The sequence below is a fragment of the Bos taurus genome, chromosome 6, assembly GCF_002263795.3.
Source record: "Bos taurus isolate L1 Dominette 01449 registration number 42190680 breed Hereford chromosome 6, ARS-UCD2.0, whole genome shotgun sequence".
NCBI classification, from domain to species: Eukaryota; Metazoa; Chordata; class Mammalia; order Artiodactyla; family Bovidae; genus Bos; species Bos taurus.
This window is the reverse complement of record NC_037333.1, coordinates 89,679,815-89,703,919: the sequence shown is the minus strand read 5'-3', so window position 1 is coordinate 89,703,919 and position 24,105 is coordinate 89,679,815. Positions and strand designations below refer to the sequence as shown.

At 40.8% G+C, this 24,105-nt stretch overlaps 1 protein-coding gene across 2 annotated transcripts in view; it reads left to right on the top strand.

The window, feature by feature from the left end:
* BTC (betacellulin) overlaps positions 1-21,951 on the top strand; it is a 50,161-nt gene extending 28,210 nt beyond the window's left edge. The window contains 4 exon segments of one of the 2 annotated variants that reach the window (NM_173896.2): positions 5,698-5,815; positions 15,194-15,340; positions 17,345-17,455; positions 19,283-21,951. In NM_173896.2, the coding sequence (NP_776321.2) occupies positions 5,698-5,815; positions 15,194-15,340; positions 17,345-17,453 (374 nt within the window). In that variant the 3' untranslated portion in view covers positions 17,454-17,455; positions 19,283-21,951. 2 annotated transcript variants of the gene reach the window in all.
* Positions 21,952-24,105: the final 2,154 nt, after the last annotated feature.

The window sequence follows — 24,105 nt, the reverse complement described above, 5'->3', positions numbered from 1 at the left end:
GGAGTAGGTAGCCATTCTCTCCTCCAGGATATCTTCCTGACACAGCGATCGAATCTGGGTCCCTGCATTGCAGGCAGATTCTTTACCATCTGAGCCACCAGGGAAGCCTGAATTTAGTTCCCCTCTTTTAAATCTCTTACATAGAGATTTAACTATGTATTTAACTAAAGATTTAGAGATACAAGAGGTTATAAATACTGTAATGAGATTTACCAAAAAAGCATTATCCCAGTAATTGATTTCAGAAGAGTTGCTGATATTGATACCATTTGCAAAATAGATTTTTCATGAGCATTATCAGAATAGGTAAGAGACGATTTTATGAAAATAAGCCTAATGTATTAATTGTGAAGAGTTTTAATCACAAAGGCATGGCAAAGCCTGCTTGGCTGGAGAATAAGAATCAAGTACAGAAAGACTAGGGCTTCCCAGGCGGGGCTAGTAGAAAAGAACCTGCTTGCCAATGCAGGAGACGTAAGAGACACGGGTTCGATCCCTGGGTTTGGAAGATCCCCTGGAGAAGGGCATGGCAATCCATTTCAGTATTCTTGCCTGAAGAATTCCGTGGACAGAGGATCCTGGGAGGCTACAGTCCATAGCGTCACAAGGAGTTAGACACGACTGAAGCAACTTAGCACATACACACAGAAAGACTAAAGAACCACACTGTTTGATCAAAGCATCCATCAAAATGAGGAAAATTCTATATTTAAACTAGGTTATCTGGGTGTCTGCTGTATTTCTCCACTTTAGTTTGGCTCAAGAGAACCCATCACATCTCATCTAATGATTCTAATGACCCCCAAAATGTGACCACTTCTTATCTACCTGCCCATACTATCAAAGAAAGATATTCTTACTTCTGATCCCTTCTACTAACTCTTGGAATCAAATTTTGACATCATTGACCTCCAGTAGCCCTGGTGGTTTCTCATTTAATTGGCTGTAGAATCTTTGGAATATAGTGTCTCATGAAGAGTTTGTGATATGTTACCTGCAGTGCCCATCCACTTAAAAGATTGTGCTGTGATCTGGTACATGCAATTTTTCCATGTAGTTTTGCGGAACAAACTCATTCCCAGAGAAATGATTTGGTTTGGGGAGTGTGAGTTGGAAAAGAGCAAGTAGGAGGGAAAAAGAGTAATTAAGTTCCACCACCCCTAGTATTTGGAATAGGAAATGGCACCCCACTCCAGTATTCTTGCCTGGGAAATCCCATGGACAGAGGAACCTGGCAGGCTACAGTCCATGGAGTTGAAAAAGAATCAGACACAACTTGGTGACTAAATAACAGCAAACAAACCTCAGTATCAGAGGAATCTTCATGGCTGTTACATTTTTAAGACCAGGCCATTCACTTGTCAACAGAGAAACGCAATACGTAGGACTAATCATTCTTTTGTCATAAGATTAACTTTTCTTTTTCTTGATAAATATCTCTGGAATGGAAGGATAGACTTTACCATCCCCTTCCCTATGTCATCAGGTCTCATGATAGGCAGAAAATGTTGGATTTCATAGCTGTTCAGTTTTCAGATAATGTGACCTTGATGAATATTAGATGAAAGCAACTGGAATTTTAGGTGCATTTCAAAGGAGGAAATGCTGATAAGCCTTCTCATTTCCATGCAAGAGAGAGAGGGAGAGGCTCCCATTTAGCTTTTTTTGGGGGGGAGTGTGGAGTGGGAAGGGCAATATGTGTGATTAATTTTTCTTCCAGGTTTTAAAGTTCCATAGAGAAATCACAGGACATTTTCTGCTTGGTGACATGGAAGTGTTTTCAAATCCAAATAATGCTGGGAATATTTAAGGGCATGCTTATTTGGCAAAGGAGGGAACTCTGTGAGCAATCAAAACAGGACCTGGCAACCCTTTCCCTGGCATGGATTTGTGTTGCTTGGATGAACCGAGGCTGATCAAATCACTGCATCCAGCAGCTGCTGGTTAAGGCGCTCTCTGGTATCTTGCTCTATGTGGTGTTTATTAAAAAGGCTGGCTATGTTTAGCAGGGCATGGCAGCCAGAGGAATTAGTGAAGTTCAGGATACAGAGCCATATAGCTTATATTTAAAGTCAGGTGTGCTTTACAAAGTAGAAAAGACCTTTCTGGAGCCCAGCAGATCCGTCAGGAAGTCTCACTGCTTCTTTATTGGAGTGCAGTTGATTTACAGTGCTGTATTAGTTTTAGTTGTACAGCAAAGTGATGAATTTATACATATTCTTTTTCAGATTCATTTCCCATATAGGTTATTATGCAGTATTGAGTAGAGTTCCCTGAGCTATACAGTAGGTCCCTGTTCTTACCTGTTCTTACCTGATTATTGTATTAATCATGTTTTAAATTCTCTGTATTTTATGATGGAAATGGTACTGATGATTCTCTATTCTTTTATTCATCTCCTTGCCCTCCATTCCCCTGCCCCAGGTCTGTGTCATGTATGTCTGCGTGGCTCAGATGTGACTTAGTTTCCTCCTTTCCCCTTGGCATCTTCTTACTTTAATCCATTCTGTGCTTTATTGTCTAATACATTGGTAAAATGCTTCACAGTTTAGCTTTCACACATACCATTTAATTTAACCCATAAGAACCTTCTTCAACTCTCTCCCACCTCATTCAAGGGTAAAACTTCAGCCTGCTGACATTTGAGGTCTCTGACTTCCATTCACAGCCATCCTTGGCTGCTCTCCTTCAGGTCTCTTCCATGTCCATTAAATCTGCCTCCCTCCTCCTGCATAAGGCTGGCATATTCCTGAAGACTGAATTGTCTCTCTTGAAATTCTCCACAACTCTGTTGCTTGCTCACCATCTCCTAAAAGTGTTTCTCAGGTGGGTCAATGGTAAAGAATCTGCCTGCCAATGCAGAAGATGCAAGAGACTCTGGCTCGATCCCTGGGTCAGGAAGAGGCCCTTGAGGAGGAAATGGCAACCCACTCCAGTATTCTTGCCTGGAGAATCCCATCAGCAGAGGAGCCTGGCTGTAGCCCATGGGTCACAAAAAGTCTGACATGACTGAGCACTCATGCTTGCATCTCTTAAAAAAACTCTGCATTTTCCAGAATTTTTTAAAAAATTAGATAAGCCCTCTTTGTACTGCTGCAAGACTTCTCTTAGAATTGTCAAGATTTTCAAGATTCTAGAATCAACTCATTTACTAAGGACTTTATTGTCTCATGCACTTTGCTAGGAATTTGCATACGAAGTGAAGTGAAAGTTGCTCAGTCACGTCTGACTCTTTGCGACCCCATGATCTGTAGCCCACAAGCCTCCTCTGTCCATGGAATTCTCCAGGCAAGAATACTGGAGTGGGTTGTCATTTCCTTCTCCAGGGGATCTTCCCGACCCAGGGGTTGAACCTGGGTCTCCTGCATTGCAGGCAGCTTCTTTACCAATAGCGCCACCTGGGAAGTTAAGAATTTCCACATGCATTTTTTCACTTGAGCCTCTCAACAGCCCTTTAAGGTAGATGTTAGCATCTTCAGTTTCCAGATGATGGAACTGAGGCTCAGACAGCTTAATTAGCTTGCCTGGACCCATATGGCTCATGTAAGGCAGAGCGGAAAATGAAACGCTGATTTCCTTCCTCCTAAGCCAGTGTTTTTTCCACTGTTTCCAGTGGACCACACTGTTTACGTGGTTACTATGGTTGTTTTTACTGGTTTGTTGCTTATTATTGAATTACATTTGTTCTATCATGCCAATGTCGCTAGTTAGATAGGGTATCTCTTATTTCTTTGATGTTTTCTCATGCTTACTACAGGCCTCTGGAAAGAGGAGATACTCAATGAATGGAAGTTGATTTTCATTCGATCAATCTATTTGCCAAAATACACAGATCTTTGCCTTTGAGACATTTTGCAGTTATTTATGGGAGAAATTTCAACCAGAGTCCCATTGACTGGTAGGCATGGGAGCAAATGTCTGGCACGTACGAGCAGTCAGCAGGACTGGTAATCAAGTCCCCGACCAAAACCAGGTCAGCCAGTTCCAACGTCTCCCACCCTCTGAAACTCTGTGACCTGGCATCCCAGGAATTTCCTCTGTACCGATCATCCAGAGTTCTTTGTGAGTGTCCTTTGTGGTGACCCTGGGCAGCTATATATTTACTCATTTCATAATATTAATTAAAAGTTCAGTGGTCATTGCTCTCTCTAAAAGGATTGTTTAATGTCATTGGAGTGCCAGGTGCCATGCCAAACCTAGTGTGAAATGCCCTTCTGTGGTGACCACCGTGGGCTTTCTGATTTCACAGGTGTCTGAGTCCTGCAAGCTGTTGGTCATACCATGACAATGGAAAGTCCGACCCTGGGTCAGCTGGCTAGTTAGCTGTTTTCTCTGGGTGTGGGTAGGCGTTTATTGTGAATCAACCCATGAAACAACTAGTTAGCATTTTTTTTTTTTTTTTACTGTTTCTCTTGACAGTCCTTATTTATTGAAACTTTTTACAGGTAAACGATGGAGAAATTGCTCCATATTATCCCCCCTATTCCCCTAATTGAAAAATTAGGCAATTAAGATTCTAAAAGGTAAGAAAAAAGTCAGTATAGGGAATGAAATCCTGGATATGAAGCTCCCAGTCTTCCTCGTTCAGAGCAGGAAAAGCCCCCCAGGGGTCCAATGAGTGGGATAATCTCGATTCAGAGAAGCAGGACTTGTGGGTGCCTCAGGCAGGGAGCAGATGACTGCTACCTGCCCAACAGAGTGGAGCAGTCAAACGCAAGGACTGCCTGGGTCTGAGTCCCAGCCCTGCCACATACGAGCTGCGGGATGTGGGAAAGTAACTTAGCCTCGATGTGTTGTGCTTTGCTGTTGTTCAGTCACTCAGTCGTGTCCGACTCTGCGACTCTGCGGACTGCAGCATGCCAGGCCTCGCTGTCCTTCACCATCTCCTGGAGTTTGGTCAAACTCATGTCCATCGAGTCCATCCAACCCTCTTGTCCTCTGTTGTCCCCTTCTCCTCCTGCCTTCAGTCTTGCCCAGTGTTGTGCCGCGCTCATCCATAGATAGGAGTTAGAATGGTGCTTCCCTCACAAGGCTGTTATGAGTATTAAATGAGCTAATACAGCCCTCCCTCCCAATCTGCGGGTTCCTGTTAGCATCTTTAGATTCAGGCAACCAAAGATCCAACCAGGCAATACCAAAGGCTGACTGTAAACACCATTATATAAGGGTCCTCAGCATCTGTGGATTTTGGTATCAGCTGGGGTCCTGAAATCAGTCTCCTCAGATACCAAGGGATGACTCTATATAGAGCATATTGACCAGCATCTGGCACTTAGTAAGTGCTGTGTTTAAGTTTAAAAAAAGGAAAAGAAGAAAGCAAAAACAAACAAACAAACAAAAAACCCTCCTCTCTTTTCAATGCCATCAGCCCCACACCTCTGACAATCTTCCCAATCTTCCTCTTTTATCACAATTATGTTTACCCTTTAAACAGTGCTGACTTTTCTCAGAGGTCGTTTAAACAGGAATCTTAGTTAAAATCTGAAACGTTTCCATCACATTCCCCAATAGCCAGTCTCTAGGGCCAGTTTCTGGTCCCCAAAGTCTGACATATCCCAGTGTGGAGAGAAGGAGCGATGAGAAATTGGAGTATATTCTACAGAAACACTGGCGACACTGGTAGGAATATAATTCTATTACATTTACAAACATGCATTTAAAGTGAGTTGATTTACTGAGTCATTTCTCCTTCTTCAGCTACCACCACACAACCAAAGCGAAGAGGCCACTTCTCTCGGTGCCCCAAGCAGTACAAGCATTACTGCATTAAAGGGAGATGTCGCTTCGTGGTGGCCGAGCAGACGCCCTCCTGCGTGTAAGTGGAGCATGGAGCCTACAAGCCAAGGGGTGCAGACTGGTTCTGGCTTGGGGTGGGGGGGGCGGTGACAGGAGTGGAAAGTCTGAGCTCACCCAGCCATCTGTCGGGTTACAGTTTTCCCTGGTCCTACCCACCCCAACCCCCCAACTTGTTTAGGGGCAGTGACTTACGGAGAAACTGACGCACACTTTCTTGCTGAAATCTGAGCATGCGAGAGTCCAGATCGCCTTCGGAGGGGGGTGGGGGCCGTGTTCCTCCGCTGTCTTGAGCAAGCAAAACTGTTTCTGTCTAGTGTTAAGGATGCTTTTCAGCTCAAATAAACTCTGGTGTGGTTCAAACTCGAACACATTCTTCTGGCATTTGTTAGGTGGTTCATTGTGAATGTAAATATGAAGGAAATTTCTGCCAAATTCAAAGCTACTTTTGCAGGTGTCAATTAAGTGCATGGAAATCAGTCCTATTTTTAGAGATTCATAAAGCCTGTTTAGTGCAGCAGGGAACTGGGAGGAGAGTTCTCGTTCCAACTCTTGGTAGATTGAGTCCAAGTTTAATTTTACTCAGGAACAAACAAATTTTTTGCATATCTTAAATATTTATTTTCTGCTAAAGATGTCTTGCTAAAGTGCTGAGACCTTACCTCATAGAGGAGCAAGGTGATTTTTTTAAAATATAATTTTAACCTAAAGTTCATAGAATATTTATGTTCTTCTGTGTAGTCGCCCCAGTATTCTTCTCCCCACCCCCACCTCCCCCACAAGTATCTCAGGACAGTGATTCCAAGCCCTGATATAGTGGAAAATTGAAGAGCTGAGGACTTCTTCAAAGTTAGATTATAATTTAATTTAATTAAAAATATATAAAGAGGTAATACGTAGAGGGGAATAAGAAAAAAGCCTACTGTAAGGAAATAAGGAAGATGTGCTTAAATTTTTGGGAAAGATAGAGCTGATTTTTTAAAATTTCATTTAATTGCTTACTGGCTTGGGAGAATATAATGAATTTTTAAAAGATTAATGCTTCTTAGCTCAGTACATTTCTCTTACTGGTCCCTATGTCTGTACGTGTATTGTTCTTTAATATCGCTGCCTTCTAGAATGAAAACCACAGCTGTAATCTACCTGCCTGGTCTTCCCAGGTGGCTCAGTGGTATAGAATCTACCTGCAGTGCAAGTGACTAGGGTTCAATCCCTGGATTGGGAAGATTCCCTAGAGGAGGAAATGGCAACCCATTCCAGTATTCTTGCCTGGAAAATTCCATGGACAGAGGAGCCCGGCAGCCTATGGGTTACAAAGAGTTGGACATGGCTTAGCAACTAAACAACAACAAAATTACCCAGCCTGTCTCCTTCAGTCAGAGGTTAAAACCCATTTCCTCCAGAGCTCCTCTGATGCTGCCTTAACTTTCTTTTTCAGTTGTTTTATTTTGTTTTTCTTTTATTAGGATTATGTTGAATTTACAAACTAATTCAGGGCGAGCTGACATCTCTATATGTAAAGGAAGTCATGGTCATACTTTGAACCATAAATGTCTCTTCTTACTTGTTTCCAGAATAATCATAGCTTCTCAGCAGATCTGCTCTCTAGACTCCTCTCTAATATCATCTTGAGTCACTCCTCTCACTGACCTTTTTGGTTATATATATGTGTGTGTGTGTATATATATATATATATATATATATATATATATATATTCACTGAAGTATAGTTGAATGGCTTGACTTTCCAGCCATATCTGTCACCACATTCTCAAATGTCCTTATGAAATCCTACATTCGTTTGCAGGGTTTATTAGACAAGCTATTCTCATAGTCTGGAAAGTTTATTCTTATTGAAGCTTTAAGATACAGCTCAAACAGCAGCTCGTCCTGGATCCCTGCACTGACTTGAGTTGGATGTCTGTCCTTAGTGATCTAGTCACATTTCAATGAAAAGCTCTTTCCCCCTGGAGTATCACTGTTGGTTTCTCTGACCCTCCCTTCTGTGACTGTGAGCTCCTAGAAGGCAGGGATGATGGCTTATTCGTTCTCATATTCCAGTGCCAAGCACAGTGCCTAGAATTTACTAGGTGCTCAAGAAATGTCTGATGAATAAATGAACAAGTCCCTCTGTCACAGTTCATATAGTGCTGTGCCTGCATGCATGCTAAGTCCCTTCAGTTGTGTCCCACTCTGTGAGACCCTATAGATTGCAGTCTGCCAGGCTCTTCTGTCCATGGGATTCTCCCAGCAAGAATACTGAGTTGGGTTGCCATTTCCTCTTCCAGGGGATCTTCCAGACCCAGGGATCGAAATGGTGTCTCTTATGTCTCCTGCATTGGCAGACGGATTCTTTACCACTGAGGGCTTCCCTGGTGGCTCAGACAATAAAGAGGTAAAGAATTTGCCTGCAAAGCAAGAGATCTGGGTTTGGTCTAGTGCTGTGCTGAATGTCAAATCCAAGGCTTTAATCTGAACCAGGAACACCTTCTTAGTGGTGATCCGGTATAAGACCAAGGAGGGCAGTGGGCTGATGGAGGAAGAACATTGGAGTCTTTGGAGTAAAATACACCTAAGATTTTGTTTCAACCAACTATGAGCAGTGTTAACAATGAGTTGGTTACCTTTCCTGGGTGTTTAATTATCTCTAAAAGAAGATAATAATATCCTTCTTTCATGTGTTGAAAATTAAGCAAAATAGTACATCAAGCAAAAATATTTATTGTGGTACCCAGCACAGAGTAAATGTTCCATAAATGTACTATTGAATTGAATGGGAACTATTCAACTAGGTCTCACCTTTTAGGAGATTTTTTGTAGCACAGATTCAGGCAAAACCGTCTTGCCATGGGCGATTATGCCATCTTGGGAAACCAGAAATTTCTCCTTTTGCTTGGGATCATAGGAGTTTGTGGACTCCTGTCTTTATGGCAACCCACTCCAGTGTTCTTGCCTGGAGAATCCCAGGGATGGAGGAGCCTGGTGGGCTGCTGTCTATGGGGTCGCACAGAGTTGGACACGACTGAAGTGACTTAGCAGTAGCAGCAGCAGCAGTCTTTATATAAAAAACCAAAGTGTGTGTTTCAAATAACTCAATCCCTTCTTAATCTTCTCAGTATTTTTTGGGGGGGTGGGGAACAGGGATGATTTGTTTCCAGATACATAGCTTTTATTTCAGATGGCACAGCTCACTTGTTACTGTTTAGTCATTAAGTCATGTCCGATTCTTTGCCACCCCATGGACTGTAGCCAGCCAGGCTCCTCTGTCCATGGGATTTCCTAGATAAGAATACTGGAGTGGATTGCCATTTCCTTCTCCAGGGGACCTTCCCAACCCTGGGACTGAACCCTCGAATCCAAGTCTCTTGCAGGAGACAGGCGAATTCTGTATTCCTGAGCCATCCTGGAAACCCAATGGCTCATCCGGTAAAGATTCTGCCTGCCAGGAAGGAGCCTCAGGAGATGAGGGTTTATTCCCTGGGCAGTATTACATGTGGTTGTACAACTTGGGAGCCAGACTTCCTGCATTTGAATCCTAGCCCCCACTCACCTACTTTCTTTATATCTCAGTTTCTCCATCTTCCAAAAGGGGTCAATAATACTACTTCAAAGGTTGTTATAAGGATCGGTTAGTTAATACTTACAAAGTTCTTACAATAGTGCCTAGTGATTATTTCAGAACAGAGATCCCAGAGTCCTCAAAGGACATCAGATCAGATCAGATCAGTCGCTCCGTCGTGTCCAACTCTTTGCGACCCCATGAATCCCAGCACGCCAGGCCTCCCTGTCCATCACCAACTCCCGGAGTTCACTGAGACTCATGTCCATCGAATCAGTGATGCCATCCAGCCATCTCATCCTCTGTCGTCCCCTTCTCCTCCTGCCCCCAATCCCTCCCAGCATCAGAGTCTTTTCCAATGAGTCAACACTTCGCATGAGGGGGCCAAAGTACTGGAGTTTCAGCTTTAGCATCATTCCTTCCAAAGAAATCCCAGGGCTGATCTCCTTCAGAATGGACTGGTTGGATCTCCTTGCAGTCCAAGGGACTCTCAAGAGTCTTCTCCAACACCACAGTGCAAAAGCATCAATTCTTCGGCACTCAGCCTTCTTCACAGTCCAACTCTCACATCCATACATGACCACAGGGAAAACCATAGCCTTGACTAGACGAACCTTTGTTGGCAAAGTAATGTCTCTGCTTTTGAATATGCTATCTAGGTTGGTCATAACTTTCCTTCCAAGGAGTAAGCGTCTTTTAATTTCATGGCTGCAGTCACCATCTGCAGTGATTTTGGAGCCCCAAAAATAAAGTCTGACACTGTTTCCACTGTTTCCCCATCTATTTCCCATGAAGTGATGGGACCGGATGCCATGATCTTCGTTTTCTGAATGTTGAGCTTGAAGCCAACTTTTTCACTCTCCACTTTCACTTTCATCAAGAGGCTTTTTAGTTCCTCTTCCCTTTCTGCCATAAGGGTGGTGTCATCTACACATCTGAGGTTATTGATATTTCTCCCGGCAATCTTGATTCCAGCTTGTGTTTCTTCCAGTCCAGCATTTCTCATGATGTACTCTGCATATAAGTTAAATAAACAGGGTGACAATATACAGCCTTGACATACTCCTTTTCCTATTTGGAACCAGTCTGTTGTGCCATGTCCAGTTCTAACTGGTGCTTCCTGACTTGCATACAGATTTCTCAAGAGGCAGATCAGGTGGTCTGGTATTCCCATCTCTTTCAGAATTGTCCACAGTTTATTGTGATCCACACAGTCAAAGGCTTTGGTATAGTCAATAAAGCAGAAATAGATGTTTTTCTGGAACTCTCTTGCTTTTTCCATGATCCAGCGGATGCTGGCAATTTGATCTCTGGTTCCTCTGCCTTTTCTAAAACCAGCTTGAATATCAGGAAGTTCACGGTTCACATATTGTTGAAGCCTGGCTTGGAGAATTTTGAGCATTACTTTACTAGTGTGTGAGATGAGTGCAATTGTGTGGTAGTTTGAGCATTCTTTGGCATTGCCTTTCTTTGGGATTGGAATGAAAACTGACCCTTTCCCATCCTGTGGTCACTGCTGATTTTCCAAATTTGCTGGCATATTGAGTACAGCACTTTCACAGAATCATCTTTCAGGATTTGGAATAGCTCAACTGGAATTCTATCACCTCCACTAGCTTTGTTCGTAGTGATGCTTTCTAAGGCCCACTTGACTTCACATTCCAAGATGTCTGGCTCTAGGTGAGTGATCACACCCTCGTGATTATCTGGGTCGTGAAGATCTTTTTTGTACCGTTCTTCTGTGTATTCCTGGCATCTCTTCCTAATATCTTCTACTTCTCTTAGGTCCATACCATTTCTGACCTTTATCGAGCCCATCTTTGCATGAAATGTTCCTTTGGTATCTGATTTTCTTGAAGAGATCCCTAGTCTTTCCCATTCTGTTGTTTTCCTCTATTTCTTTGCATTGGTCGCTGAAGAAGGCTTTCTTATCTCTTCTTGCTATTCTTTGGAACTCTGCATTCAGATGTTTATATCTTTCCTTTTCTCCTTTGCTTTTCGCTTCTCTTCTTTTCACAGCTATTTGTAAGGCCTCCCCAGACAGCCATTTTGCTTTTTTGCAGTTCTTTTCCATGGGGATGGTCTTGATCCCTGTCTCCTGTACAATGTCATGAACCTCAGTCCATAGTTCATCAGGCACTCTATCAATCAGATCTAGGCCCTTAAATCTATTTCTCACTTCCACTGTATAATTATAAGGGATTTGATTTAGGTCATACCTGAATGGTCTAGTGGTTTTCCCTACTTTCTTCAATTTAAGTCTGAATTTGGTAATAGGAGTTCATGGTCTTAGCCACAGTCAGCTTCTGGTCTTGTTTTTGCTGATTGTATAGAGCTTCTCCATCTTTGGCTGCAAAGAATATAATCAATCTGATTTCAGTGTTGACCATCTGGTGATGTCCATGTGTAGAGTCTTCTCTTGTGTTGTTGGAAGAGGGTGTTTGTTATGACCAGTGTATTTTCTTGGCAAAACTCTCTTTGCCCTGCTTCATTCTGTATTCCAAGGCCAAATTTGCCTGTTACTCCAGGTGTTTCTTGACTTCCTACTTTTGCATTCCAGTCCCCTATAATGAAAAGGACATCTTTTTTGGGTGTTAGTTCTAAAAGGTCTTGTAGGTCTTCATAGAACTGTTCAACTTCAGCTTCCTCAGCGTTACTGGTGGGGCATAGGTTGGATCACCATGATATTGAATGGTTTGCCCTGGAAATGAACAGAGATCATTCTGTCATTTTTGAGATTGCATCCAAGTACTGCATTTTGGACTCTTTTGTTGACCATGATGGCTACTCCATTTCTTGTCAGAGATTCCTGCCCGCAGTAGTAGATATAATGGTCATCTGAGTTAAATTCACCCATTCCAGTCCATTTCAGTTTGCTGATTCCTAGAATGTAGATGTTCACTCTTGCCATCTCTTGTTTGACCACTTCCAATTTGCCTTGATTCATGGACCTGACATTCCAGGTTCCTATGCAGTATTGCTCTTTACAGCATCGGACCTTGCTTCTATCACCAGTCACATCCACAGCTGGGTATTCTTTTTGCTTTGGCTCCATCCCTTCATTCTTTCTGGAGTTATTTCTCCACTGATCTCCAGTAGCATATTGGGTACCTACTGACCTGGGGAGTTCCTCTTTCAGTATCCTATCATTTTGCCTTTTCATACTGTTCATGGGGTTCTCAAGGCAAGAATACTGAGGTGGTTTGCCATTCCCTTCTCCAGTGGACCACATTCAAGGGTCATAGCATCTTTAAATGTTATTTTTAATTTATCAGATATTTATTAAATAAAAACTCATTCATTTGCTCAGCATTTATTAAACATTTGCTAGCATCTTTCACCCTTTCCTCTTCCTTTCCCTTCTGAAATGACCGTTAGCTGATACTTTATTAATTAGATGAGCAGTGAAATAACATGAGTCATTGTAACTAGCTGTGTAAGGGTTTGACCTTCTACATAGCTTCACTGGGTTATAGCTAATAGGAAGGACTGCTTACTGAGAAATTCATTTAAAGCATGGGTGAGTAACTGAACCCAGAGCTTATAATTAGGAAAACATTCTAAAAGAGTAGCAAGTAATTGCCGTGTACTTTATGGGCAAAGTTATTGTTTAAAAATGCTGTATTTAGTAAATTTGTTACAGAAACATTCCAGCTAATTAGAAGAGACTATATTTGTAGATTTTAATTATAACCTTAAAAAAAACCCCATTAAAACCTCCCTCCCACACTTGCGATCAAAAGTGATTCTCCCCCCATTTCCAGTTCTATGTGCAAGAGATTTTTTGATATTTCAGATATTTCTAAGCTCTCTTCCTGTTATTTTGACCTTGCGATGAAGAGTCTAGCTATCTTGCAGGAAGCAATTTTCCCTCATACATCCTGGGGTCATTTTGCAATAGATGGCCTTAGGTGGTTTTTTTCTCCTTTGCTTGCATAGAGCCTCATCTTTCAATTGATGGCTGTGACCAAGCTAGTTTTTCTTTTTTTTTTTTTAATCATTGTAGCAGCTACAATATAATCAGTCAGGGACCTCCTTACTTGAGAAATAAGGCTTTGTGGGAACTAACTGCCTTGGCTTTTTATCAGACATAGACTCTAGAGTGGCCTGGCAATAGGTATCTTCTTAACAAACAATAACAACAAAAAATGAAATTACACAGTCATCTTTCTAAGAAGCAGAGCTTCATCTTTCTGAAATTTAAATAATTATGTATACGACCAGTATCTCTTTGTGTTTGGCATGAGTCTGAGGAGAAAAAAAGAGAAGATATTTGTTAGCCAAAAGTAGTGATGTTACAACATATCATTTTGGTTTTCAAATATCTTCAGACAAACTTTTTATGCATCCTTTAGGCATCTGACACAAGTCAGGGACTGCAATGAACAGTCCTCAGATTACTGAATTTTAGGTGGTTGAATGCTGCTTGGTCAAATGGCTCTGTAACTATAACTTCAGACAGGGGAGCATCTGCTAAGTTGAGGTCAACTCAGGACTGTATTGATGAAGTTGATGAGAGAATGAGAGGGGAATTGGGGCATTTGGAGAGCTTGCTGATTTCGGATTACTTCACTTTACCATGACCATGCAGCAAAGGGGCCTTTAGAGAGCAGAGGGATAGGTGGGGCTCCCCAGTGACTCAGAGGGTAAAGAATCTCCCTGCAATGCAGTAGGCACAGGTTTGATCCTTGGGTGGGGAAGATCCCCTGGAGGAGGAAATGGCAACCCACACCAATATTCTTGCCTGAAAAATCCTATGGACAGAGGAGCCTGGTGGGCTACAGTCCATGGCATCCCAAAAGAGTCAAACACGACCAAGCTAATAAGCACACAGGGAATGAATGGTGCACAGATCTGAAAATGGCTTTAGAGGATCAGATAAAGGAACTGGAGAGGACATCTATTGTGTTTTGAGGGGATGCAGTTGGGGAGGTGCTGGAATGGAAGAGACTTACCTAGTCTGACTCCTGCAAGCATTAGAACCAGAACTGATGGGTGGAAGATGAAAAGAGAGGCCAGGGGGTGGGGGAAGGTGTGTGGAGAGGAATCCTATAAAATAACATTTACAGAGCTTTGTGTATGTTCCATGTTTGATCATATAAAACCATATACTTTGAATATAATTTATAATAGGAGAACTCAGGCACACTGAAACTCTTTGTATCGCCCTCTGATGAAATGGGAAATCCTGGGGATTTTTGAATTCCCTGTCCGGGGATATTTAAGCACTTGAGAGTGCTGTATAGGGGATTTTATCACCCCCTCCCTTTCAAACTCAGAATCTAAAATTTCAGGGTAGATTTTAGTGTTACCCTCCCCGTTTATTTATCTTAGACATATTGTTGCTGCTAAGTCACTTCAGTCGTGTCCAACTCTGTGTGACCCAATAGATGGCAGCTCACCAGGCTCCGCCGTCCCTGGGATTCTCCAGGCAAGAACACTGGAGTGGGTTGCCATTTCCTTCTCCTGTGCATGAAAGTGAAAAGTGAAAGTGAAGTCATTCTGTCATGCCCAGCTTTCAGTGACCCCATGGACTGCGGCCTTCAAGGCTCCTCCGTCCATGGGATTTTCCAGGCAAGAGTACTGGAGTGGGGTGCCATTGCCTTCTCCAGACATATTGTTAATGATGTTCAAAGGATGACAGGTTTTTAGCAAAGAATGAAATTTCTCGTAAACACAGTGATTGTACAGCTTAAACACATTTTGTTTAAAGGAATTGTACCCTTTGTTAATTCCAAGTAATGAAAAAAGTGTTAATTTCTTCAACAAAGAAATAGTAGAGATTCTTAAGAGTCTTTTACTTTTTGACCTTGTTGCCCTGTTTTTGTTCTATTTTTATAGCTGTGATGAAGGCTATGCTGGGGCCAGATGTGAGAGAGTTGACTTGTTTTACCTAAGAGGAGACAGAGGGCAGATTTTGGTGATTTGTTTGATAGCAGTTATGGTAATTTTTATCATTTTGGTGGTCAGTATCTGCACATGCTGTCAGTAAGTATTTTTAAATTTAATTTTAAGGAAGTCTAAAAACTTTTATCTTTCCTTTCCTATCTTCTTTCCTTCCTTCCCTCCTTCCTGCCTTTTCTCTTCCCCCCTTTTTTTAATTTAAATTACCTTTTACAGTTCACCATCATTTATTCTGAAGCATTTATAATAAACACATGACATTATTATCAAATAAAATTTATATAAATCCTCTGAGAAAGAGGAAGTGGGCAAAATGGATGAAGGCGACCCAAATGTATAAACTTCTAGTTATAAGATAAACAGGTCATGGGATGTAATGTACACATAGTGATTATAGTTAATAAAACAGTCTTGAATATTTGAAAGTTTCTTAGGAGATCTGGAAAGTTCTCATCACAAGAATGAAAATTTTTGTAAATGTGGAGATGGCTATTAAATACTAAACTTATTGTGGCGATCATTTTCAATATAAACATATATCAAATCATACCTGAAATGAATAAAATGTTACACATCAATTACATATCAATTTAAAAAGTCAGTTTTGTTGTTCAGTTGCTAAGTCGTGTCCAATCCCATGAACCGCAGCACACCAGGCCTCCTGTCCTCCACTGCCTCCTTGAGTTTGAGCTTTCATCCCCTTCTCCTCCCACCTTCCATCTTTTCCAGCATCAGGGTCTTTTCCAGTGAATCAGCTCTTCACACCAGGTGGCCAAAGGACTGGAGCTTCAGCTTCAGCATCAGTCCTTCCAATGAATATTCAGGATTGATTTCCTTTGGGATTGACAGGTGTAATCTCCTTGTGGTCCAAGGAAATCAAAAAAAGTCAATTATTTAGCCCTAGAGTCCATCACGTTTTATGTAAGTTTGTTAATAGCTTAAACAATACTTTTCTTAAACTATACCGTGACACAAAAACTTTGAAAGATAGAAACAAAAGTATTTTTTATTAGTCACATTAAAATAATGAATTTTATTTACAAAAGATGCCTGCACTGTTTCTCCTGTCTTTATTTTTTATATACCTCAACTTTGTTAATCAAGAAAATCCTTGTTTTTTCTCTGAGATAGAATGGCTTAGTACAATGCTTTAGTTTTGGAAACTCATCAAATTTTTGATCAGGCCAGAACTCCCACACAGCATGCTAAAAAAGCATTTTCTTAAAATGCTACCTTCATGTCTTGAGAAGCCTCCTGAACTGTACTTTGGACTGTGGTTCTCATTACAGGAAGGTGTTACATGAGTCCTTTCTTTATAGCATTCTTGGTAGAAAAGCCTTAACACAGCTACCAGCTGTCTAGAGAGATGTTTGTCCCAGCTGTGCCATCAAACACTTTTGAGAACTTGGACAAACTTCTTAATCTCTTTAAACTTTAATTTTATTTTCTGTAAAATGAGAGGATTAAACTCTCATTTACAAATAATCTGTAGGATTCCTTCTAGCTATAAAATTGATAGATATTTGTAACGTTTTACTTCCTTTATGGCAAAAAGGAATTTTAGAATGCCAAGTTTGGGGCAGAGCTGGGAAATGCTCTATTTTATTACATTCATTTTGTATCATATTTTAAGAAAACTGGACTGCGCTACAGAATATCTAATACGTTTCTTAATTAATTTATCTGGAAACTTAATTAACATATTCAGAGATTACCCTCATTCTCTTAGTCTTATGTTGGTTTCCATTTTGTACTATCTTTTATTTACATACTAAATAATGCTTATCAGTCTATTTTGTAAAATGACTTGGCCTGAAAGGTTTTCTTGTGCTCAACAAGCTCTATCCACAATCGAGTACTACGTTCCTTCTATGTAGCTAAAGCTACATTCTCTCTGTACTTTCGCTATTGTTGCTATTTGAGCCTAGAGAAAGGGATGGTTAAGAGAGAACCTAAAACAAATTTTTTTTCATGAACCTGTACATTTTTACCAGTCTGGAAATAAGATCTTAGGCTTTATTGATGTTTAATTTTGTGACTGCAGTAACTAAAAGGACCACTCTAATTTCTAACACTTTGTTTTCCAAGTCCTCTTCGGAAACGTCGGAAAAGAAGAAAGAAGGAAGAAGAAATGGAAACTCTGGGTAAAGATATAACTCCTATAAATGATGATATTCAAGAGACTAGTATTGCTTAATGGTAAGTGTGATAAACTTAGTAGATGGGGAGCTCTTCAGGTGATATTTGCCTGGTGAAGTGGGGTTTAATTGCATTCAGTAAATCGATTGGAATTTGATTGTGTTTAAAAACATCTAAAAATAAATTGACAATTTTTTCATTGAATCTGAAGCCAGATAAAAGACTTTATCATGTCTTTCTTTTGCATGGTACCACAGAGATAGAATATAGACTTTTACACAGTTTTTCTGATGCACTTAGATCAGTCTGGTTTCTTGTTCTGTGTGGTTGTGGTGGTTATTTTATATTCTTATAAAATATTATAAGATATTTGATATATTTTTCACTTGGGGACACAAATAAGAAAGATTTTAGTTTAGACATCTCACATTGAAAGGAAATAGCAAAAGCAGTGTTTTGATAATAACCATGTTTATGGAGCATTTACCACATTCCAAGCACTGCTCAAGGCTCTTTTAAATGTTCCATCATTTGAGATCCCAGCAGGAATAACAAATTCTCTCAGATGATCCAACAAAGACATTTTGATGAAGGGGCTGGGAGGGCAGGGTTGAGGGAACCTATAGGAATATTGAGGCTCCCAGAGTCTAGCAACTGCTGGAGGCTGTCCCCTACCTGTGCCTGAAAGGGCAGAAAAACACTTACTTGCCATTGAGAAGCTGGCTGTGCTCTAGGGCCCACCAGGCAGAAGCTGTAGCTATGGATGGGAGTAGCCATAGTCAGCACCTGAATAAGGAAGGAGGCAGGAGCGGGAGAAGAATATCCCCAAACCTCTGTCCTCTTGCCTTCAGATCTGCAGCAGGTACCTTTCACTAGCCAAACCCAGAGGAAAGAGAGCATCCACATTTGCTTGTACCAGAGTTCTTATGCAGAGAACTATTATTTCTGCCTTTCTGCTTACCATTCCCAGAGCTGGCTTCATCCTTGGCTAAGTCCTCTTAGGTCATAGAGGAAGCTAGCAGCAACCATGGCCACACACGGCCTTGTTCATCCAGCAGGAGAAAGTGGTGGCTTTCCATAGCTTACCCAGCAAAATCTCCTTTTCCAGAAATGCTCAACTGAACAATAGAATACAGTAAATGATTATCAAGAAATTATAATGTTCTTCTAGCTTATTATCAGAATGATATGAATGAATCGAAAACAAAAATGCTGACTCTGGAGGGTTTTGTTTTTGGTGTGTGTGTGTGTGTGTTTTATGAGATTGCAAGGAGAATAGGTGGCTCATGTCCTGAAAAACTTGGAGCTCCCCAAGGGTTTTGGCAAAGCCTTTTTAAAGGGCAGGTGGGAGGTGGGATGGCTGGGTACATGATCAGCTTGTGCACAGTTCTCTGAATGGCTGATAATGAGGCAGCATGGTGGTGTCATAGGGATTAACATTATCGGTTTTTAGGCTCCAGTAGAAACTTGGGGCTACATGTTCAGGGTCATCAGGTAGGTAACTTCTTCTATTTGGTGGGAGGTTTTCCCATTGGCAAAATAAGTCAGGAAATTTGCATCAAATACTATTAATTAGGTACTTGAGAGAGTACATAAAGCAGAGGATACGGGTGAAGGCAGGTCTCAGGAAGTCCCCATAGGGTCTGGCTCAGTTACAATTCCCCCCTTTTCTTATATATTCCTCAATCTTGAGGAGAACGAGTTTTGAAGAAGAAAAGGAATAAAGGTTCAGATAGAGAGGTTAATTAATAAACTTGACAGAGGTACCCACAGAGTACCCACAGTTTCCTGCTTGGGATTTGTGTTTTGGTTTTTTTTTGTAACTACATAATAAATTTCGTTTTAATGGCTTGCTCTTTTCTTTTTTTTCTTTCCTTTTTCCTATAGTTGATGAAGATTACTCCAGGTTGATGGCAAGTTACAAAGTATCTTCTTACTCATTTGAAAATGGACAGAATGTGTCTCAGGAAACAGCTAGCAAAATGAATTTTAAATAATGTATTTACTTTTTGTCTGTAATGTTGATTTGTGTTGTTTACTATTGTTTTTGTAATACTAAGTAATTTTATTATTATATAGTGTTTGGGAAAAGCACCCAGTTAAGCAGGGACATTTTAATAAACTTCCAATTCAGTTTTGTCACCAAAATTACTAGTCAAACAAAAAAGAAGAGTAGGAAGGAGTTTAGATCTTAGGAATTGCATTAATAATAAAACTACCATTTATCCAACACTTACTATGTGCTAAGAGTTTGAAATACATTATTTCCTGTAATTACTTCAAAAACCTATGATTCTCATTTCTCGTGTATAGAAACAGGCCCTAAGAAGCTAAAGGACATTCCCTGGTGGCTCAGATGGTTAAGAATCTGCCTGCAATGCAGGAGACCTGGATTTGATCCCTGGGTCTTGCAGATATCCTGGAGAAGGAAATGGCAACCCACTCCAGTATTCTTACCTGGAGAATCCCATGGACAGAAAAGCCTAGCAGGCTACAGTCCATGGGATTGCAAAGAGGCAGATACAACACAAGAAGTTAAATGATCTAACCCAGATTTATAGAGTTAGGAATTGGTGGAGCTGAAATTGGAACCAATATTTAGCCAAGTTCAAGGTTTGCTGTTAACCATCATTTTTGTTCACTGGAGTTGTTGCAACCTAATGCACAATATAACCCAAGACTTTACACTAAAGTGTGTTTGCAATGACTGAGGCACTGGTACATTTTCCTGCAGAAACTCAGATTGCAGAGTCCTGGATACATGTTAACTGTTACCATCATGCTTTCTATAGGCTTGACTTTCATTATGTTTCTTTGCTCCTTTGTAAATTCTCAGTGATATAGATACATTTTTACATTTCTAAAGCAGATTTGTCCCACAGTTTAGGAAAATGACAGAGATGGAAAGTAATTGCATGACCATCTTTAAGCTCCAAGTAAATGTTTATGCTTGCTAAAGGATAGATGAAGCGCTGGAAGAGGCTGTTTATCCTGGAGTAAATGGTCAGGGACATCACAACAGAGCCCAGGCAGGATGTATAAGGCATATCCTGATTTTTGTTCTTCTGGTGCTTCCCAGGTGACACTAGTGGTAAAGAACCCACCTGCTAATGCAGGATACTTAAGAGACACAAGTTCAATCCCTGGGTTGGGAAGATGCCCTGGAGGAGGGCATGGCAACCTATTCTAGCACTCTTGCCTAGAGAGTCCCATGGACAGAGGAGCCTTGTGGGCTATGGTCCATAGGGTCACAAGGAGTCTGACACAACTGAAGTGACTTAGCACACAAGAAAACAGTACCTGTGATTGCTCTCAGATGAATTTTAGTGCAATCAAATTATGACCATAGTCACCTGTTACTTGGGACCATCTTGCCAATGCTCCTTCAACTCCATATTACATTTAATGAAGATTCTTTTTAAATCTGAAAAAGCAGAATGTACATTTAGCCAAAATTCCATAGAATATGGAATTTCCTACATTGGCTGGGTGTATCATTTATAAAAACTGATGGCAGATATCCTCAAATTACTACAATTTTGCTATTGTGCCTATCAGCAAAACAGCTTTTCCAGAATCTTTGTAAATTCTAATTTGCAGTGTAGACTCCATGCCTGAAATGAAGCAGAGAATTCAGAGAAAAGGTGAAGTTGTGTATTACTTTTTATCACATACCGTATTTCAAGTGAGAATGAGGCTGTGCTTAAGTATAACACAGAAATAGCTCAAATATTAGTAAGAACTAAGTCAAACAATGGAGAAGGCAATGGCACCCCACTCCAGTACTCTTGCCTGGAAAATCCCATGTACGGAGGAGCCTGGTAGGCTGCAGTCCACGGGGTCGCAAAGAGTCAGACACGACTAAGCGACTTCACTGTCACTTTTCACTTTCATGCACTGGAGAAGGAAATGGCACCCCACTCCAGTACTCTTGCCTGGAGAATCCCAGGGATGGTGGAGCCTGGTGGGCTGCCGTCTATGGGGTTGGACAGAGTCGGACACAACTGAAGAGACTTAGCAGCAGCAGCAGCAGCAAATCAAACAATGACCATCCTTGAATAGGGTCAATTTCACCTGATTCATTTTGTATACACTCTTTTCAAAAGCTTCCTCTGAGTTTCTTCATGCTTTCTCTTTCTCAGTCTTTACTGATACTAAGAGTGCTTGAAACAAATGTTCGTTAGAGCATTTAAATTTTTAAAAAATGCTATAACTGTTTCTTCTTTCCTTAATCAAGGTTGGTTGACCAATGGAATCTCTCAAGGCAATTCAAGCTTGGAAATTATGTTCTGATGCTAAAATGTGTCTCTTGAAATTTGGTAGATCTGAACTACCAATAAAGAACTTCAAAGATTTTCCTATGTTTTTGAAATGCATTTTATAATTTTTTTTTTTTGCCTATACTGAATGACCTCATTTATGTAAACTGTCAGTATTACCATGTAATAAAATAAATTTATTTTTAAAACAAAGCAAATATATATTTGCTTAGGAATTTTCTATTGTTACCACACATTATTAGTAGAAATAAATGTGAACATTATTGCCTTACAAAACCTTGTGTTTTATAGCAACTATCATGAATACCGTTGAAGTAGTTTACTCTGACCATAAGTTTTCCTTGGAAACTAAATAATTTGAAAATGTAGTAGATACTTATGAGACTGGTTACTCAGCAGCCTGGACATATTTTTTAACCTCACTCTGTGGTGCTAGTGATAAGCAGGAGACACAAGAGACGTGGGTTTGATCCCTGGGTTGGGAAATCCCCTGGAGAAGGGAATGGCAACCCACTCCAGTATCCCTGCCTGGAGAATCTCATGGACAGGGCAGCCTGGTAGGCTACCATCCATGGGGTTGCAAAGAGTTGGAACCCCACAACTGAGCATGAGCACCAGCTGTATTTGGTTGGTCTAAGGTAGGTGATTAATGAAATTGGGCCAACTGGAGTCATTTCCTGGGAATTGGGAACTTGAAATAAAGTTATCCTTCTTTGGGTTCTTGGAGTATACAGATGTGCAGTTCAAAGCTATTGACAGTCATGTTTTGTTCCACGAGGGCCAGAAAAGTAAAGAAACTTGTGAAAGAGGAACCGAGGTGAAAGGTGAATTTCCTGACAGTCTGAATTCCTGTCCCATGCAATCTCAGAGTTTAGCTTCATTCAGTTCCTGTGTGTAGCCTCCATGAGACCTGTCAGTATCTTTGTAATGAATTCCTTCTTTGGCTTAAGCTAGTTCTATTTGGATTTCTATGACTTGGAACCAAGATCTTGACTAACTCCAGTGTATCATGAGATCATGGATGACAGTTTCTTAAAGCAGACATGACATCCTTTACGAAACAGTACTATCAAATAATGCCTTCAATTAGAGGAGCATTTCTAGCAATAATATTCCATTTATCACTGTATAGTCATTCAGGATAATGATTTCAGGGGAGCATGGAGACTAAGTAGACAGTCCAGCGAGCACTGATTGGGCATCTCCTGTAATTCTAGGCACCGTACCACCCACTGTGACAAATGATAAGGAGAAATAGGACATGGTCCCTTGGACAGTCTACAATTTACTGGAGGAAACAGCTACTCAGTGATAATTTCAATATAGTTTCGCAGTCTAAGAGAGACTCAGGTACTATGGGTTCAGAGAGGAGGATGACTTAGCCAGTTGAGAAGGAATCATGGAAGATTCTGGAGGGAAGTTACATCTGAACTGATGACTGGCTCTGAGAATAAAGGTCTTTACCTCTTTACCCCATATCCCAGGTAAGGCCAGATAGTTCTTGGATCCTTAACAAATTCTACAGAATTTCTTGAAAAGCCTTATCAATAGAAGGACTAGTGGGTGTTGCTATGAGAGAATATGAGAAGAGAAAGAATGAAGGCTTCATGCCTTGTTTCAGAATGTCCTGTACATGACAGGGTAAAGTATATGGGCATGTGAGCTGAGAGGTGAGATGTTTCTGCTTCCAATACTGTTACAGCAATGAGCTGAGATAGAGAGCTTTTGATTACTTCCTGGAGTGGATTATTTCCACTCTATATTATTGACCACGGTGTTACATAGAGAGTAGAGTAAAATGTTCTGGGTCAAATAACCTGCTATGTGGAAAAGGCCCTGGTTTCTGCCAAATTTTATGAAGGAAGTCTAGGACACATTTTAGTGCCCATGGTTTTAAGACCAAGCTATTGCCTTAATGAAACCTTCATTTTAATATAGTCTGTATACACTACATTATGAGAACCTAAATATATTGGGGCATTGCTGTCATTCTTTCATTCAAAAATATTTGTTAAGTACCTACTAAGTGCCAAGTACCTTGGGTCCTGGGACCTCATCAGTGGACAAATAGTGACCTCAAGGTCACTAGCTTATGTTGTAGTGGATATAATCCTTCACAGCACTGAAGTTAAAACAGGGCTTATCCAAGAACTTATGGTATCCAGAGGACACTGTCAGACTTTCAACCTATACCACTGTCTTGGAGCGTGAAGCTCAAGATGAGCATTCCCAGAACTCAGTATATGGTGAGAGAAACAGTTTTCTTTTTACCCCCAAGTAATTTACGTATTTTAATAATAACTGTCAGGAACAAAAAAAAAAAAAAAGAAAGTTTGTTTCTTCGCTGCAAGAATCTTGGTTTATACAATCTTTTTTGTTATGGTTGATGAATATGGGCGCTACATTCGGACATCTGTTCTTCAAAGACTC